The sequence below is a fragment of the Haliotis rufescens genome, unplaced genomic scaffold (genome assembly GCF_023055435.1).
Source record: "Haliotis rufescens isolate VD_foot unplaced genomic scaffold, xgHalRufe1.0.p SCAF_5, whole genome shotgun sequence".
NCBI lineage: Eukaryota > Metazoa > Mollusca > Gastropoda > Lepetellida > Haliotidae > Haliotis > Haliotis rufescens.
The window spans coordinates 22618929-22638222 of record NW_025964223.1 but is presented as its reverse complement, the minus strand read 5'-3'; the positions used below and the strand labels follow the sequence as shown (position 1 = coordinate 22638222).

The window sequence follows — 19294 nt, the reverse complement described above, 5'->3', positions numbered from 1 at the left end:
AAACATGAAAGGAAATGTCATCGGAAGTTTACTGAGAAAGCGATATGTGAAATGCTGGACTTTGGGGAAAGACATTCTGACGGGAAGTCGGAATCCCCATGAGCACCAGTTACACTCCCCTTCTTGCTGATCTGTGTCTTTATGCATTTGATTCAAACTTTCTGCTCGGATTGACAATGTCAAAGAAGGTAATTTGGCCAAGAACTTTAACTTAAGCTTCAGGTATAGCGATGATCATAAATCGTTCAATAACCATTAAATAGCCGAATCCCTTCCTCTGATTTACCCACCCGAACTAGAACTAGGAGACCAGTGAGACCGCTTTATCTGTTTCATATCTATGCATAAAGATTCCAAGTGACAAAACACTCAACAAGACTGTATGACAAGAGGGATGACTTCAACGTTCCCATAGTCAATTTTCCCTTTATGTCGAGCAATATTCCAGCCCTTGGTGTCTACGTTTCACAACCTTTGAGGTACAATCGAGCATGCTATTCTACCAAGACTTCAAAGAGCGTCAAACGACTCTTGTTCGGAATGTGTTTGATCAAGGTTTCAACATTCCCGGCCTCAGTAAAACTTTCAAAATGTTAAATGTGAGGACATTTTCAAGTGTGACGCAACAGTGATGCAATTCCCTATTTTGACTTGTACCATATGTTCCCGTGTCTTTTTAGGTGAACAATTGACTTGCTTTTGAATGTGTTTGTGACGGGTGCCACCGTCGGGTCGGGATTCGCACATCTTTTCGCGAACACCTGGTATCATCACTATTTGAAAGCGATTCCACATCACGTGCTTTTGACATAGTCGGAATCGTGCAATCGACTGTGTTTTGGACAGAGGTTTTATCTATATAGTGCCCCTGTTGTGTTGATAGTGCCAAAGTAGTGTATATAGTGCCCATGTAGTCTATGTAGTGCCCATGTAGTCTATATGGTGTTTATATCCACTCCTATTCATGCCTACTCCACACAATAATCCCCTGAGTAAACAACAGTAGGCATCTTCAGTGTGGTACCGTATGTACTAAGGTGACATAATCAAATGGATGAGCAGACGAAAACAAATAGATGCAATGTTTTAGAAAATCTGAGTAAGAAGCAGGCAGACTGGGCGTCGGCCCGATCATCATGATGGTCGACATTGCGCAGGCCGTCAAACACCGAGAACCCGTGTTCACCCCACTTAGGGGATTCCCCCAACTGGCGGAATGTTTTGTTTGGGGGCTGATTTCACCTGTCGTTTCTTACGGACTGTTTTACGCTACTTCCGTTTTTTAAATTTAATTTTGATCAAGCATTTGTGATTAAGTAAGCCCTAAAGTATTAAAATCTGCAAAGTTGCTATGTTGACTTTACTTGCCCTTTAAATATGTACGCATATCACAGGCCGTAACGCATAGGGGCGGCCATCTTGAAAATCAATATTGTGTGGAATGTGTACACAGGGAAGATTCTGGGGCAGGCGCGTTCTTTGGTCACACATATCCTGAATCATTGTACATTCAGGTGGGTCACGCTGATAAGAGCGGGCCATAAATAATTAAGTTATACTTGTCAGGCAATCACGGGTAGAATACCAGAAATCTTGACGGTGGGTCTTTCGGTCGATTTGATTGATATCCTGCGTGCTTCCACAGCACGTAGACGGGTGGGCCGCATGTCATCTTGACATAACTGAAGCCTTGTAGGTGAGGTGAAGGTTATTGTGAAATAGCGAAATCCATACACGGTTTTTGTATGCTTGTTTGAACCAATGCCGGTTTAATAGTGCAAAGCCACTTAGATACCATATCGCAGGTTAAAATATAGTATATTGTGTCTATGTAGTTCTCATGGCGCCCGTGTAGTGTATAAGGTGTCCTTGTGCTGTACATAGTGTCTATCTGAGTATTCAGTGTCCAATTGTGTATTCAGTGTCCGTCTGTGTATCTACTGTCCATGAAGTGTATAAAGTGTCCTTGCAGTGTAAATAGTGTCTATCTGAGCATTCAGTGTCCGTCTGTGTATCTACTGTCCATGTAGTGTATAAAGTGTCCTTGTCGTGTACATAGTGTCTATCTGTGTATTCAGTGTCCATTTGAGTTTCCGGTGTCCATCTGTGTATCTACTGTCCATGTAGTGTATAAAGTGTCCTTGCAGTGTACATAGTGTCAATCTGAGTCTTCAGTGTCCGTCTGTGTATCTACTGTCCATGTAGTGTATAAAGTGTCCATGTAGTTTACATAGTGTCTATGTGAGTATCCAGTGTGTATGTAATGTCCAAGACGTGTACATGGTGTCCATCTGGGAAAGATGGAAATATTGTCCATGTACATGTGATGTATAAAATTCCATATGTGTGTATGTAATGTCCATGTCGTGCACGTGGTGTCCATCTGGGAAAGATGGAAATATTGTCCATGTACATGTGATGTATATAATTCCATATGTGTGTATGTAATGTCCATGTCGTGCACATGGTGTCCATCTGGGAAAGATGGAAATATTGTCCATGTACATGTCTTGTATATAATTCCATATGTGTGTATGTAATGTCCATGTCGTGCACATGGTGTCCATCTGGGAAAGATGGAAATATTGTCCATGTACATGTGATGTATATAATTCCATATGTCCATGTAGCTAATATACATGTAGTGATCATGTAGTGTATAACGCGTCCATGTTGTGTATACAGTGCGCAGGTAGTGTATCTTCTTCCGAGTAAATAGTGCCAAGGTAGTGTGCATAGTATCCATGTGGGAGAGTGAGTATGGTTTTACGCCGCATTTAGCAATATTCCAGCAATATCACAGCGGGAGACACCAGAAATGGGCTTCACACATTTTGCCCATGAGGGGAATCGAACCCGGATTTTCGGCTTGAGAAGCGAACGCTTTAACCACTTGGCTACCCCACCACCCCAGTGCTTATGTCGTCCATATAGTGCCCATGTAGTCTACATAGGATCTATCGATAATAGTTAGGTCTTTGTGTCATTATAGGGCCCAATTTTCATGTAAGCTTGTCCCCTTGCACTGGATATAGTAGCGTACGGATATCACAGGCAGAGTAGACTTGTCTCCCTTGAATACAAACGCTTGAGTGTTGAGGTGAGGTGAAATTGGGTTTAACGTCGCGTCCAAGATTATTGCACTTATATAGCGACGTGCATGTACGTGTATGTGTTTGTGTGGCTGCGTGTACTAGTCCGGACTGATGTCGATTTATAGTGCTAGCTCACTGAGATACCATGCCGCAGTTTAACATAAATACCCCACTCAGACACAGTGTACTGACTCCGAGCCGACCAGTCCATGTTTTAGCCCCTTAATGCCGAACGCCAGACAGGGTAACAACAAGTACCATCTTTTAACGTCTTTTGGTATGACGCGGCCGGGGATCGAACCCTGGACCTTCCGCTCTCCGGGCGGACGCTCTACCACTAGACCACGGAGGCGGTCTCTTGAGTGTTGAAGGTGGTGTAATGATATCTGAACGAATACAGTGAGACATCGACAACAAACAAAATATGAGGAAGCAGTTTGACCCCAATTACAGCAAGAACGGGGAAAACACGGCCGTTTGTATGCTTGTTCGGACCAATGCCGGTTTAATAGTGCTAAGCCCACTGAGATACCATTTCGCGGGTTAATACGGATACCTAGATTAACATCTAGTCTCTGAAATGAACATATCGTACAGAAAATAAACAGTTGTTCAGTTGTCATAATAAAAAATTAATAAAAAGGAGCCCAGTGACTCTCTTCATTTTCCTGATACTGCAGTGATCTAGACTTGCCAAACACTATAGACTTGCATGGGCTGTATTTTATATATATTTGTATCGGGGTCTGTAAGACAGACTAACAGATACCCATCGTATACTGACTCCGACGCGACCAGTCTTTGTTTTCTTGACTTATTGCCGAGCGCCAATCAGGAAAGCAACAAATACAATATTTTAACGTCTTTAGGTATGACGCGTATGATCGAACTATTGACTACATGTGTGCTCTCAGGGCAGCCGCTTCATGCACAGGATCACGGAGGCTGCATTGCATGAAAATAGCAGTTTCTATTGAAGCGTTTGTACTACGTAATGCTATATTCCTATCGCATGTGAAATGTCAAAGTTAGTAACCGTTTTGTTGTGCTTGTTTAAAATAAGCTTTCGTTTAGAAAGCGAATGTGCTAACTAGGCTAAAGATGAAGAACCATCGTGAGATGACAGAGAGACTGCGCTTGAGAAATTAGTTTCGAAACAAAAATGTTTTCGAGACATTCGGATTCGAGGTAACAGGATTTGATTTGTTTCAGCAATCTCAGTAAAATCACATCTTAGTTCTCACTCCCGCTTAACAAAGATCTGATCACATCCCATTACGGGTCATGACAGAACGATCTTTTATCCGACCAATAAGAGCGTCGCTAACTTGATCGGGACAGTCACAGCCGGAATGTGTTTTATAATCACGCAACTTCGAAAAAGTTAACACGATGTATTCCGGACGACAATTACCGGCTGCACGACTTATTCCGTCAAAATTAATGGGTGAACGATGGAAACTTTGCATAGCCCATGGGAAGTACAGCCAAACGATCTAGGTCATCTGTTTGACATTCAAGAATGTTCTTTCTTTTTCAGCTATCAAATTTTAATCGATAACTATGTCAAAATATGTTTCAAAGTGTAGTCTTGGAATGGAAGTCACCAGTTTGAAACTAGTGTGGTATAGCTCGAGAAGAAAGCTGCTTTCTGATTGTAAAATGTCGGCTCCTTGTTAGACATTTCACTGATCGGTCAAAGTTCTCGAAAAATCGTTCTGACGTGACCCAGAATGGGATGTCCTCAAATCTTTACTTAGCGCTAGTGATAACTAAGATCTTACTTAAATGAGATTGCTTGTTTTAGGTGATCGCTGGAATTCCGAAAAAAATCATTGAGATCGCTTCAGAAAGTTCGTAAAACTGTACGTAATGTAAACTTGTTTGGTGTATCAGGGTGGCTATGCAAGGAGATCTATAGAGGCTATCTATAGATGCTCCCTGGTTGTGTTATCCACAGAAACGTTTGCTTTTAGGTATTCTTTCAAAGAATAAATTATCTGCTCTCTTTGGTTTTTGCTTTCTATAAGATGAAATTTAACATTTCCAAATACTGAAGGATACCTCAATTACAGTAATTGTCAGTTCCATTCCATGAAGAAAGAAGAACATGACATCATGGTCCTACACAGTTACTCTCAGATTTGTGTGGCCTCATGGTATCCGGGGAGAAGAGTTCAAAGTTTGAAGATTTATCTTTTTTTTAATGAATTTACTGCTATGGACAAAATATGAATCACATTTTGTTCCAACATATCATATCAACGTTTAAGACTATTAAACCTTCTAGTTTATCAGAAGAAAATTTCAAAGATTTCTCAAAAAGGTCTTCATTACTTTTTCATGAATCGTTTAAACTTACCGTAGGTCCGGTGACCTGAAACATCCCTAATTCAGGCAACTACACCATGTGGAACACCCACATATTGAACCATACCACATTCACGTAGCTAACTTTCCTTAAATAAATTCGCAATTTAATGTTGTATGTAACAAATCGAACACCATCTTCCCTAGGCAAGAGAGTTAACTGACTTTAAAAGTCCAGTTTCCACCCTTGCCGAACTAGGCTGGAATTTCTAGGCTCGACCGTAGCGCCACCAGTGGCTATTATGAGTTATGTCCCTTCTATGCCTCTCCTATGGACCAATCAGATTCCACCTCTCGTATCACTTGCATTTGCTTTAAACAAAATGGCGGCGCCCAGTCAAGACGATCTGATCGATAATCAAGATCTATATTGTGATAAAACGGGTCTTACATCGCGAAGTGCATCAAATCACGTGAACACCTTGATTAAAAACATGAAAAGTTTTGGAAAATAACTGTTGATAACGAGTTGGCGGTGCACATGCTTTGCAAATATTGCAATCGACCGAAAACTGCATGACAGTTTACGAACCGGATTTCGATTTCGTTGCGAGATTTTGATTGGACTATGCAAAGACTCGTTAGTCCAGCCAAAATGTAACTCCATAATACCAGCCTAGTTCGACAAGGGTGGAAACTGGACTTTTATAGTCAGTTAACTCACTTGCCTCGGGAAGATGATCGAACACTGAACAACCTATGCATTCAAATCCAATATGATTTTTGACTGGCCAGAACTTTTGGTTGTGTTTGGGAGACTGCTCCCTAGATCAGTTTTTGGTTAAAATTTGGCAAATATAAGTCAGGTCAGTCAGGAAAAGGAGAAAGGCATCACTGCAAGAATGAACATGCTTTCCATGATGTCTGTGGATGTTCTGCACACAGGGGTGTAAAAGTTGGCATTATTGAATCCTGTCATTGAATTAGTTTAACCACCAGGGCACCAAGACGACCATTAAACCAAGTGGACAGAAGAAGGAATTATATGGAGATGGAATAGCCATCAGAGAAGTTGCCAGACGGCTCCAACGGACACCATCCGATATCCATCGTTTGTGGCAAAGGTTCCAGACCTATGGAGAAGTCAAGGATCGACCTCGTTCAGGCAGACCAACATCAACCACAAGAGCTGAGGGCCGTTATCTCATTCAGACAGCTTTATGCCAAAGGTTCGCAACAGCAGGAGCACTGCGACTTCAACAGCACAAACAATCATGAACTGCCGGTATCAACTCCAGGCGTCCAGTCGTAAGACCTGCTCTACCGGTACGACACAGAACTGCCCGTCTTGCATGGTGTCGAATTCATTTACGCTGGTATAGGCAGCAGTGGTCGCAAATTGATGCATTCAGGTCAATGATGGTCGTGTGGGAGTGTTTCGCCACAGAGGACAACGGTTTCAAGATGTCCCAGTCAGGGAACGTGACCTGTTTGCTGGTGGCTCACTGATGGTATGGGGAGGTTTGAGTTTTAATCATAGAACTCCACTTTATCATGTCAATGTAAATCTGACAGTTATTCGCGGCAGCGACGAGATTCTTCGGCCACTTTGACTGCCATTGGACCTGGTGCCACACTGTAGGATAATAATGCTCGGCCTCAAAAGTACGTGTGGTTACTGACTTCATCAACCGAAAGGGGTTCACCAGAATGCAGTGGCCTGCCTATTCTCCTGATCTGGCATCGATCGAACTCCTATGTGAAGTACTGGGACGAAGTTTGCGTGCAAATCAACCTATCAACCTGCAGCAACTCGTCCCATGCCTGCAATGTGAGCGGCTAATCATCCGTTTCTGTCGACATAGTATTGCTCTCTCTTTTTCTGATAATCTCATTGTTGTTTCAGATACAATTCTTGGTCTACAGAACATATAAAATGTTTTACAAGGTTATTGTGATCAATAGGGTATGGAAGTTAATATTGACCAAACCAAATTTATTGTTTTTAAAAATGGCGGGCCCATTTTTAGGTATGAAATATGGTAATTGAATGGTAGGAAACTTGAAGTAGTAAGTAGCTATGAATATTTATATGACCGGCGTCAATTAGAGGCTGACGTTAATTGTAGACCCAACGTCTAAAGTCTTCTTCTCCTACTACTACTACTACTACTACTACTACTACTACTACTACTGGGGGCACGAGTTGCCCAGTTGTGGCCGCAATTCGCTGAACAGAGTTGCGTCCCTTGGGCACGCAAGAAAATTTTGCTGCTTCTACTACTACTACTACTTCTTCTACTACTACCTATTATAGTTCTTTTTCTACTTCTACTACTGGAAAGCTATTAAAAGCGGTCAAATCAACTCACTCACTCGCTATACTGCTACTGACACGGTCGTCTTAACCGCCCTGCCGAATTGTCTCCCTTTGTCGCGCCAGACTCCGGTGATCGCTGGTTTCAATCGCAGTTTCGCTCTCATCATATTATCCTTGGTTTGTCAGCTCCATCTCCATGCACTTAGAACATAAGACTGATATAACGCCTACGACTTGTCACATCATAAGGCTTTCTCACACATTAAACCAACATACCATTATCTGACTGAAGTACAATAAACTGCGGTTATAACGAACACGCTTATAACGAACTGACGGATATAACGGACTGACCTTTTTGGTCCCGACTATTTGCTGTAGTTATGCTGTATATATGCTAATAACGAACTACGGTTATAACGAACTAAAATGAGTAGTCCCTTTGAGTTCGTTATAACCGTACTTTACTGTATACTGATCACGCGAGCGCTAAAGTTGCTTTGTAACACAAAAACCTTGTTTTAATAGTTTACCATTGTATTTGGATGTCTTTTTCTGCAAATCTGAAATGAATAATATCCCACCGAAGGAACAAAACATATTCATTAATACATGTCTAATGAGTATAATAACTTGTCAACGTATCCATCACATCATAAGATGCTGGAGGCACATGCCACCAGAATCCACTTCCTCTGAATCATCCCCGGTCCATGAGTACACATCCGTTCTATCCGCCTCTCCATCTATATTGGTACTGCCTTCAGTAATTAAACGACGACTCCTCGAAGGCCTTTTGTATCACTGATCTGTCATTGTGCGACGGGTTGCAGATATGCTTTCTTCATCTGTCAATGGATGTGACGTTAACAAGAAACGCCTGGATGATTTGCTCTTCAGAAACTATGACTAAAGCTGTGAACATGTGATTGTAGTGTTATATGTACGTTGCCTATATGCAGCGTATTTAAAAAAAACTGTATTGCTGAGAAAGGGGAATCTAAGTCAGGAATATGAGCGGACTACAGCGTTTGAGCTGCAGAACGGAGTGAGTGGGAAAGAGACGCAAAAAGTGTTTGAGGCGTGTCCGCGATCTGAGTCTGATCCCATGCTGATGTTCTGGAGGGAAACTGGGCTATTGTCTTCTCACAGTAAGGATACCAATTTACTGTCACTTTGCACCAGATAATGACTATGAGCGTACAAAACATCTGATGGAATTAAGCCTGCACCAGCTCAGTTCACGGAGGCAAGTCCATCTTTACATGTGACATACGTGACTATTTCCTTTTTATCGCTATTTTGCTATTTTGAATCTGTTTCGGTGGATAATCGAGACTTGTTATTGTCTGTTGTTGACGTTTTTTTATACTTGAACTCAGTGTTATGCCGACCGAATACGATGATACGGAACTAACTGATGAGGAGTAAAACATTTAATAAAGTTCGAAGACGCAAACACAGATGCATGAACAGGAGGGAATAAATCAGACTGATAATATAACTGATGTCGCGAAAGGAGATAACGTCATTCTTGGTGTCATCTACCTCCTGGTGTCAGTGGCCGTGATGACCACCAATGGTGCCATTGTTCTGGTAATAGGATTGTCCAAACAGCTACATATGCCAACACTGTGGCTCATAACCTACAGAGCAGTATGTGACTTTTGTCTTGGAGTCTATTGTTTGACTTTTGTCGTGCCATCAGCCTTTCTCAACCACTTTGCCTACTCTGAACATTTGATAGGCGTTGCGTCCAGTATTGCAACTTTGTTGACAGGCCAGACAATATTCAACATAGCTCTTGCAGTCATAGATCGGTACATAGCAATATCAAGACCTCTAGCCTACACCAGACTTGTCACGACAAAAGTGTTCTTTCTTGCCATTGGTACCACTGTGCTTCTGAGTGTGGGTAGGTTTCTTATGATAGTGTTCCCTGATATGGACTTTTACTACAACTCCAATCTACATATGTGTTTGGTCGACTTTGACACTACATCGACCGTGGTGGCCTCTGTAGGCATCCCGCTCCTAACCCTCGCCATCATCGTCATCTGTTCTTGCATGATCTCTGCAGAACTGAAGTGCGGAAAGCGACGTGTTCATTCTGTAGGGACCGACGTTCAAGAGAACACCGCAAAATTCCCGTTGATGGTGACGTTAGCTGCTGGCGTCTTCTGTCTCTCGTACGTTCCCTTCATCGTCAGCGTGACGTGGAGCCTGGTGTCGTCAAGGGGACAGGTCCCAAGGGTTCTTAGTAAGGTGTCATCCGTGTCTCTTTTGTCAAGCAGTCTGTGGAATGTCATCATATATACTGTCACCTACAGGCCCTTCAGAGATCATCTCATGCGCTTGTTCTGCAAAGTATATGTGCGGCGGCAGAGACGTGCTGAGATTCACAGAGAGGCGCGTTTTCGAAACAGGAATGAAATTTATTAAAAGTGTGAAGACAAGTATCAGGGAGTAATGTGGTCAAAATATATAATAATATAATTACAGGTACATCAAGGCAACAAGAAAGATATTTTTTTACACAACTGTCGTTGAGAAACCCATTTGATATAACTGGTATCAAACATGTGCGAGATGGAATTCCAGGCCCGTGATTGGCTACTCCATGGTGATGACTTAAGGACTGATGACGGACTACTTTCCTGATCGTAAGTCATTGATAAAGTACTCATGCTTCAGTCGAATTTCTCTATGTATGTTAAACTTTATGGTTTTAGCGTGTGAATAAATGTTATCTAGTCGTGTCTAGTGTGCATTGCATTGATAATCCACGGATATGTCGGAATATTTTTTTGTGTAGGGTCACCTTAGTTATGAGTAGTAAGCAGTACGTCGGATGACGTTTCTAATGACCGTTGTGTTACGTATTAATGCGCCACTGTGATCATGACAAAAGACAAAATGTACATCGATTCGATGCTAAAATGGCGCAATATTAGGGTGTACAAGAAACAGATGACTGCATGTCATATATCATTTATCTCAAAATGAGTTGTTTCAAAGCGTATCTAACTCGCTTTCGCTTGTTGTAAGATGAACGGTATCTGACAGACACTCGTGTATTAATCTCTATGAATACAGACAAACCAGTGGAGGAAAGATTAAACAATGAAGTACGGTTGGGATTCGATTATCAAGTCAAGTCAGCCATGACAGAGCTAATAGTAAACTGGCTGCTGGTCACTCTCAACTGTGTATTTCGAAACACGAATACAGGGGATCTAGTATGCCCCGAAAGCCCTGGTATCACAACGAATTACATTGATAAAAATGGAATCCTAGTGGACACGTTGAACTGTTGTGTAGGACGTAGCACCAACAGATGCAAAACCAGTGAGTGATTACCATGACTTACACACACTTTGCCATCTAGGTGAGGTGAAATGGGGTTTAACGTCGCGTCCAAGATTATTGCACTTGCACATATAGCGACGTGCATACACGTGGGTGTGTGTGGCTGCTTGTACTAGTTCGGACTGATGCTGATTTATAGTGCTAGCACACTGAGATACCATGTCGCAGTTTAACATGAATACCCCACTCAGACACAGTGTACTGGCTCCGAGCCGACCAGTCCTTGTTTTAGCCCCTTAATGCCGAGTGCCAGGGTAACAACAAGTACCATCTTTTAACGTCTTTTGGTATGACGCGGCCGGGAATCGAACCCCGGACCTTCCGCTCTCCGGGCGGACGCTCTACCACTAGACCACGGAGGCGGTCTCTTTGCCATCTAAGAACATTTAGGTGTAATGTAGACAGTGCATGATGATACGTTCCACGCCTATACACACATGTTATAACGGACCGATCAGTTAATTTTGGGGGACATGTATTGTATCAAACCAAAGGTTTCTGCCGATGCTTCAAGATATCATGCAGTGATATTGCTGGAACATTGCTAAAACTGGACTTTAAAACTCACTCACTAACTCAAGAACGTTTCCCTGGGACCTGCAACATTTCATTCAAGATATCCATAGCATGTAAAGTTGTTTTTGCTTTTCAAGCCAACTCTGTGTCGAGCTAGAACCTTATCTTTACCTTTATACGGTAAATACTACAAGCGAGGTGATTGTATGAATTGGAACTTTCAAATAAACGAGATTCAAGACTGAAAAAGGTTTGTGGAAGAGATTGCAAAATGTGAAACATTTCGAAAACAGTCCAAGGTGCATGTAGACACTGGCTGACAAGCTGTTTCTAACCTGGGTTGTAGAATGTAGATTGTAGAATGTGTTCCTGGTAAACTATAATACTCTACTATAAGAGAGAGAGGGGCGTGTATGTGTGTATATTTTCTGGTTTCAACAATTCTTATTTGATGAATATTCAATATAAGACAAATTGTTGAATGATGAACATATTCTATGGGGAATTGTATTACAAATATTTGAAAATAAAGTTGAATAAGTAATGCCGGATTTATGGATTAAATATACCTGTTGAATAAATAACGTCCCTGGCTAAAACTAAGGACTTACAGACATTCCGCGATTCTTCGTAGCCCGATGTTCCTTCTCTATTTCTCTACAATTTAAGGATTGGTCCTTCTTTATTTCTCTATAATTTAAGGATTGGTCCTTCTCTATTTCTTTATAATTAAAGGATTGGTCCTTCTCTATTTCTCTATAATTTAAGGATTGGTCCTTCTCTATTTCTCTATCATTTAAGGATTGGTCCTTCTCTATTTCTCTATAATTTAAGGATTGGTCCTTCTCTATTTCTCTATAATTTAACAATTTGTCCTTCTCTATTTCTCTATAATTTAAGGATTGGTCCTTCTCTATTTCTCTATAATTTAAGGATGGGAACTTCTTTATTATGAGGAACGTTTCTGGGTATATGCTTACTCCTTCATCAGATGAGGGGGCACGGGTGCTGCGATTCGCAGTGCAGAGTTGCGTCCCTTGGGCACGCAAGAAATCTTTGATTGTGGGTTCGAATCCCTGTTCGCCCCAATTATGTTTCTAGGTTTGTCAGCACCATACCCGTGCTCGTGGGTTTCATTGAAGTGGTAAACGTCTTAGACCTGCATCACTTCGGGCTTTCCTCCCACATTAAGCTGACACGCCGCGATATAACTGGAATACTGTTAAAAGCGGCGTGAAAAACCCAACTCACTCACTCAACTCATCAGATGAATGACCACAAGGATTCGGAGGGCAAATATATGTACATTTGAGAATAACAAAAATAATCAGATAACAGAGGTGGAAACATTAACAAGGAAAGCCAACAGTTAATTACCGTTGATTAACGATTAGAAATGGGTAGATAGAAGCCAGGAGTTCAATTTTCAATGGACAAAGGGAGACACGGGGATTATTGATTGGTAGTTGGCAATGGACACATGGAAGCCAGCTGGATTAACTAGCCTAGGAAAGGGCAACAGGCAACAGATAGGTGGGTGGTGGCACAGATGAATAGATTAAATAAATCAGTAAGTCCCAAGCACGAGGCTGGTCACGGTTCATGACTGGCTGGTATCTACCGATGTCAATTGCCTCTTGTAGTCTCATTTGATGCTGATGTCGATGGCCTCTTGTAGTCTCCTTTGACGCAGATGTCAATGGCCTCTTGTAGTTTCCTTTGGCGTTGTAGTGTCCTTTGATGCTGATGTCGATGGCCTCTTGTAGTCTTCTTTGACGTTGATGTCAATGTCTTCTTGTAGTTTTCTTTGACGTTGATGTCAATGGCTTCTTGTAGTTTTCTTTGACGCTGATGTCAATGGGCTCTTGTAGTTTTCTTTGACGTTGATGTCAATGGCTTCTTGTAGTCTCCTTTGACGCTGATGTCAATGGTCAACAGATAGGTGGGTGGTGGCACAGATGAATAGATTAAATAAATCAGTAAGTCCCAAGCACGAGGCTGGTCACGGTTCATGACTGGCTGGTATCTACCGATGTCAATTGCCTCTTGTAGTCTCATTTGATGCTGATGTCGATGGCCTCTTGTAGTCTCCTTTGACGCAGATGTCAATGGCCTCTTGTAGTTTCCTTTGGCGTTGTAGTCTCCTTTGATGCTGATGTCGATGGCCTCTTGTAGTCTTCTTTGACGTTGATGTCAATGTCTTCTTGTAGTTTTCTTTGACGTTGATGTCAATGGCTTCTTGTAGTTTTCTTTGACGCTGATGTCAATGGGCTCTTGTAGTTTTCTTTGACGTTGATGTCAATGGCTTCTTGTAGTCTCCTTTGACGCTGATGTCAATGGTCAACAGATAGGTGGGTGGTGGCACAGATGAATAGATTAAATAAATCAGTAAGTCCCAAGCACGAGGCTGGTCACGGTTCATGACTGGCTGGTATCTACCGATGTCAATTGCCTCTTGTAGTCTCATTTGATGCTGATGTCGATGGCCTCTTGTAGTCTCCTTTGACGTTGATGTCAATGTCTTCTTGTAGTTTTCTTTGACGTTGATGTCAATGGCTTCTTGTAGTCTCCTTTGACGCTGATGTCAATGGTCTCTTGTAGTTTATTTTGACGCGGATGTCAATGGCCTCTTGTAGTTTTCTTTGACGCTGATGTCGATGGCCTCTTGTAGTTTTCTTTGACGCTGATGTTGATGGCCTCTTGTAGTTTTCTTTGACGTTGATGTCAATGGCTTCTTGTAGTCTCCTTTGACGCAGATGTCAATGGCCTCTTGTAGTTTTCTTTGGCGTTGATGTCATTGGCTTCTTGTGGTCTCCTTTGACACGGATGTCAATGGCCTCTTGTAGTTTTCTTTGACGCTGATGTCAATGGGCTCTTGTCGTTTTCTTTGACGTTGATGTCAATGGCTTCTTGTAGTCTCCTTTGACGCAGATGCAAATGGCCTCTTGTAGTTTCCTTTGGCGTTGATGTCAATGGCTTCTTGTGGTCTCCTTTGACACGGATGTCAATGGCCTCTTGTAGTTTTCTTTGACGCTGATGTCAATGGCCTCTTGTCGTTTTCTTTGACGTTGATGTCAATGGCCTCTTGTAGTTTTCTTTGACGTTGATGTCAATGGCTTCTTGTCGTTTTCTTTGACGTTGATGTCAATGGATCTTGGAGTTGTCTTTGACGCTGATGTCCAATGGCCTCTTGTAGTTTTCTTTGACGCTGATGTCAATGGCCTCTTGTAGTTTTCTTTGACGCGGATGTCAATGGCTTCTTGTAGTTTTCTTTGACGATGATGTCAATGGCCTCTTGTAGTTTTCTTTGACGCTGATGTCGATGGCCCCTTGTAGTCTCCTTTGACGTTGATGTCAATGGCCTCTTGTAGTTTTCTTTGACGCTGATGTCAATGGCCTCTTGTAGTTTTCTTTGACGCTGATATCAATGGCCCTTTGTAGTTTTCTTTGACGTTGATGTCAATGGCTTCTTGTAGTCTCCTTTGACGTCCATTGTTGTAAGTGGTGGACAGGACTTTGGTAGCTTCCAACATGATGGCATTGTCTTGGTTCTTGTTTGTGTTTTCGGAAATTGTGGGTTTTTGGTCAGTTTGTTGACAGAAGTCTGATGCTTATTGAGTCTGGTGTTGAGGGGTTTCTCCAATGTATTGGTTGCTTCATAGGGTGTGTTCCCCATAATAAAGATGTTGACATCTATAAATTCTTTCTTTTATGTGTATCACTTCTGAAAGCCATTCAAAGAGGGGATATTACTATAGTTAATCCGTCATGACATGACCACCCGATACCTTCGTATTACTATAGTTAATCCGTCATGACATGACCACCCGATACCTTCATATTACTATAGTTAATGCCATGAAAGATTAACTATAGTTATATAAAAGATTCGGGAGGTCTTTAACTTACCTTGAATAGTACATGTTTGTTGGGTAAAATATGATGTACATATCCTGATATATAACTGAGTTATAACATGCTCGTCGTTTTTAAGCAGAATACGCCAAAACACCCGTGTATGGTATTTCAGTATTGAATATGTGTTTAAACATTACAGATTTCTATTAAATATGTCCATATTGTCCTTTTTCGTATATGTTTAAGGTACATTATCAGAATAACAATACGTATGTATATATTTGCCATCTATACCAATTACGTGGGACCTCACTCACTCATGTTCACCATGGCTGTCATTTATGGTTTTGTGCCAAGCAAGACGAACGACGCCCAAAGCATTTCCGATCACGTTTTCATGTGTCTTCAGACTTATCGGATATAGAATTGATTTTCCTTAATAACTACACCATTAGCTTTTGTGTGGCAAAAAAAGGATGTCTCGGGTTCCATAAATATAAGAGCAGTGGTCGGGTTACAAGGACAGTGCAGGTGACAGAGTGGACACGCAGTAGCAAATATTGTTACAGCAAACTACGGTTATAACGAACTCAAAGGGACCACTTATTTTAGTTCGTTATAACCGTAGTTCGTTATAAGCATACATACAGCATATATACAAAAAATGTCCGGGACCAAAAAATAAGTTCGTTTTATCGGTCAGTTCGTTACAAGCGTGTTCGTTATAACCGTAGTTTACTGTATGTCAATTAATATCAATTCTGGTTACATAAAACGCGCGCTGTATGTACCGTGTATACGTCAAGAGTCAAAAGCATAGGTAAGAGCATCTACGTAACTTATTGCGGGTGAGTGGGTGTTTGGATGGGTGGGTGAGTGAGCGTGTGAGTTGGGTTTACATCGCATAAAGCACCATTTGGAGTAGTATGTCAGTGATATAAACTAAGGGCCTAACTCCACAATTGATTTTTCTCGTTTAAAAAACATGTCTACTTTAAAACATGTAACGAAAAAAGTGAGTCAGTGTGTTTTTTATACCGCTTTCAGCAATATTCCAGCAATATCGCAACAGGGACACCAGACAAGGACTTCACACATCGTACAACTGTGGGGAATCGAATTCGGGTCTTCGGCGTAACGAGCTAACGCTTTAACCACCCCACCACCCATTGCGACGAAGCAGAACTTAAACCATTGCTCCTTTGTCTTTTTTGTTCCATTACCTGATTGAAATGTCAGTTAGGCACCACTTGGCAATGGCAGAACGTCCTTTCTCCCCGTTCGTATCCTTGATGAAAGAACACTTTCACGAAAAACGTGTGTTGCCAGCTAGATTCCAACCCACGAAGTCCGCTCCGATGGCTAACGAATGTAGTCTTCTCCTACAACTTTATGAAATTAACAACTAAATGTTTACTTACTGGTAGTTTATCCGTTTATGAACGCGGAATAATGTGTTTTATGCAGTAAGTATTATGTTATTCTATGCATTGTACGTACGTGTGATTTAGTAGGTTTTCATTCAAAGTAACGAACGGATAGAAAAGAAAAGACTCTTATCTTGATCAGGGATATGTTGGCCCATAATAGACCTATCGACATTGGTAAGTAATATTTAGGTGTTTTAGGAGATAAACTACTGTGTTTTGAAATTTGATGCAGTCCCGCTGTAGATTGAATACCTCTTATTTTAATTTGGGACCGAGCGCTTTAGAATTTGGAATCGAGAGCTTAGAACGTTCCTGAAAATGTTGTGTTGAAAGTAACAAATAATACTCAAGTTCAAGATTATTTACTTTTATTCTTGACTAATTCAAAATACATACATTAGTTTTTTAAAGCGTATTTGAACATTGGCCTTTCAATATTTCAACATATGTTGAAATCTACATGGTGTCAACAGTGAAACTGAACATCAAATTTCATAAAATTATACAGTTGTATGAAATATATATATTTTGTCGTTCGTTGGAATCAATATATCTATGGCCTCTATACTAGACAGTATACACCGCATAATTGAATTTGACCAAATAATTTCTAGGCTGAAAAAAACGCCCAAATGTCCAAAACAGAACCAGCGAAAAAGCATTTATTGTTTGTTACGTTTTTAGCCACCATCAAACATTGGCTTGTACATCCTTTTGCCCCGCTGTTAAGTGAAGGTGAGGTGAGGTGAGGTGAAATGACGTCTAAGGGCAAGTTCACACGGAAATGAACCTATTTTTCTTGTACTTTTTCCACATTAAAAGTGTTAACCGAGAAGCGTCATAGACAAAAATATAAAAATATCTTAATTAATCAACAGATTTTTCGCATTAAAGCTATTTATATTTTTCACATTTACCAAGTGTTCTATTTCCATAACAAAAACACCATGGCTTATGCCCCTTGCAATATGACGTCATTGGTGCCAATTGATAAACATTATGACGTCATCATGCTTTGTTAGAGCCGCTTCACGTGGTGTTGGTGTGTGATTCTTGCGTCTCAGATGCCAGCTAGCATTGTGTTATGCTGAGTCACCACTGCGCCGGAGTGTGTCGTAGGCCATGTTGTTTTACCGCAAACTGGTACTTGATATCTTTTGCGTTGAGAATAGACAGGGACCCAGTTGAATTGGCACCAATTACGTCATAATCTAAGGGGGATAACTCAGGCCTGTTTAGCTCGAAAAACGAAGGACTCATAACGGCATATCATTTTCACACTATTGTGAGCTTCCTACTTTCACTGTGAAACAATGAGTGCATATTTTCAAACACAGATACTAACTAATTCTAAAATTGCGTTTTGTTTAGAAAAAGAAAGAAAGTAACTTTTGCGTGTACACTTCCCCTTTAACGTCGCGTCCAAGATTATTGCACTTATATAGCGACGTGCATGTACGTGTATGTGTTTGTGTGGCTGTTTGTACTAGTCCGGGCTGATGCCGATTTATAGTGCTAGCCGACTGAGATACCATGCCGCAGTTTACCATGAATACCCCATTCAGACACAGTATACTGACTCCGAGCCGACCAGTCCTTGTTTTAGCCCCTTAATGCCGAGCGCCAGACAGGGTAACAACAAGTACCATTTTTTAACGTCTTTTGGTATGACACGGCCGGGGATCGAAACCCGGACCTTCCGCTCTCCGGGCGAACGCTCTACCACTAGACCACGGAGGCGGTCCCGCTGTTTAGTAACCGAATACATGACCAGATATTGGTTTGATTTGCTTTGCAAGTTAATCACCCCATGAAATAAAGGACACATCCTCACCTATTTTGTTAGTTTAGGGATATATCTCCAATGGACATACTTACTTCTGTTTGTTTGTTGTTGTTGTTGTTGTTGTTGTTGTTGTTGTTGGGTTTTTTGTTCAACGCCGCACTCAGCAATATTCCAGCTGTATGACGGCGGTCTGTCAATAATCGAGTCTGGACCAGACAATCCAGTGATTGATATCATGAGCATCGATCCACGCAATTGGGATCGATTACATGCATTAACCAAGTCAGTGAGCCTGGGCATCCGATCCCGTTAGGCGCCTCTTACGACAAGCATGTGTTGCTGAAGACCCATTCTACCTTGATCTTCACTTGTCCATACTTACTTCTAAATGTCATTCAAAGACTTGATAATTAATTTTGCAAGTGCGATAGAGCTAACATGGAGACGGCCATTTCCCAGAGGTTGTAGTAACCAGTCCCGTATAACACCCGCTGCCGGCCTGATGTGGCTTTCCAGTGCATTTGAACTATCGATATCAGCCCGCGTGGTAAGAAAATGGAGTTACGTCCCTTAGTGCGTCGTCAGCTCGGCTAGCTTTCCCGTGTCTACC

General features: G+C 41.5%; 1 protein-coding gene across 1 annotated transcript; it reads left to right on the top strand.

Moving 5' to 3' along the window:
• The first annotated feature begins 9189 nt into the window (after positions 1-9189).
• Positions 9190-10167, top strand: LOC125373236 (probable G-protein coupled receptor 21). The gene has a single exon (XM_048384234.1). It carries the CDS (start codon positions 9190-9192, stop codon positions 10165-10167), a length of 978 nt encoding a protein of 325 aa, XP_048240191.1.
• The last annotated feature ends 9127 nt before the right edge of the window (positions 10168-19294 follow it).

Excerpts from the sequence above, each read along its gene's own strand:
- LOC125373236 (XM_048384234.1), top strand. The coding sequence starts at position 9,190 with ATGCATGAACAGGAGGGAATAAATCAGACTGATAATATAACTGATGTC.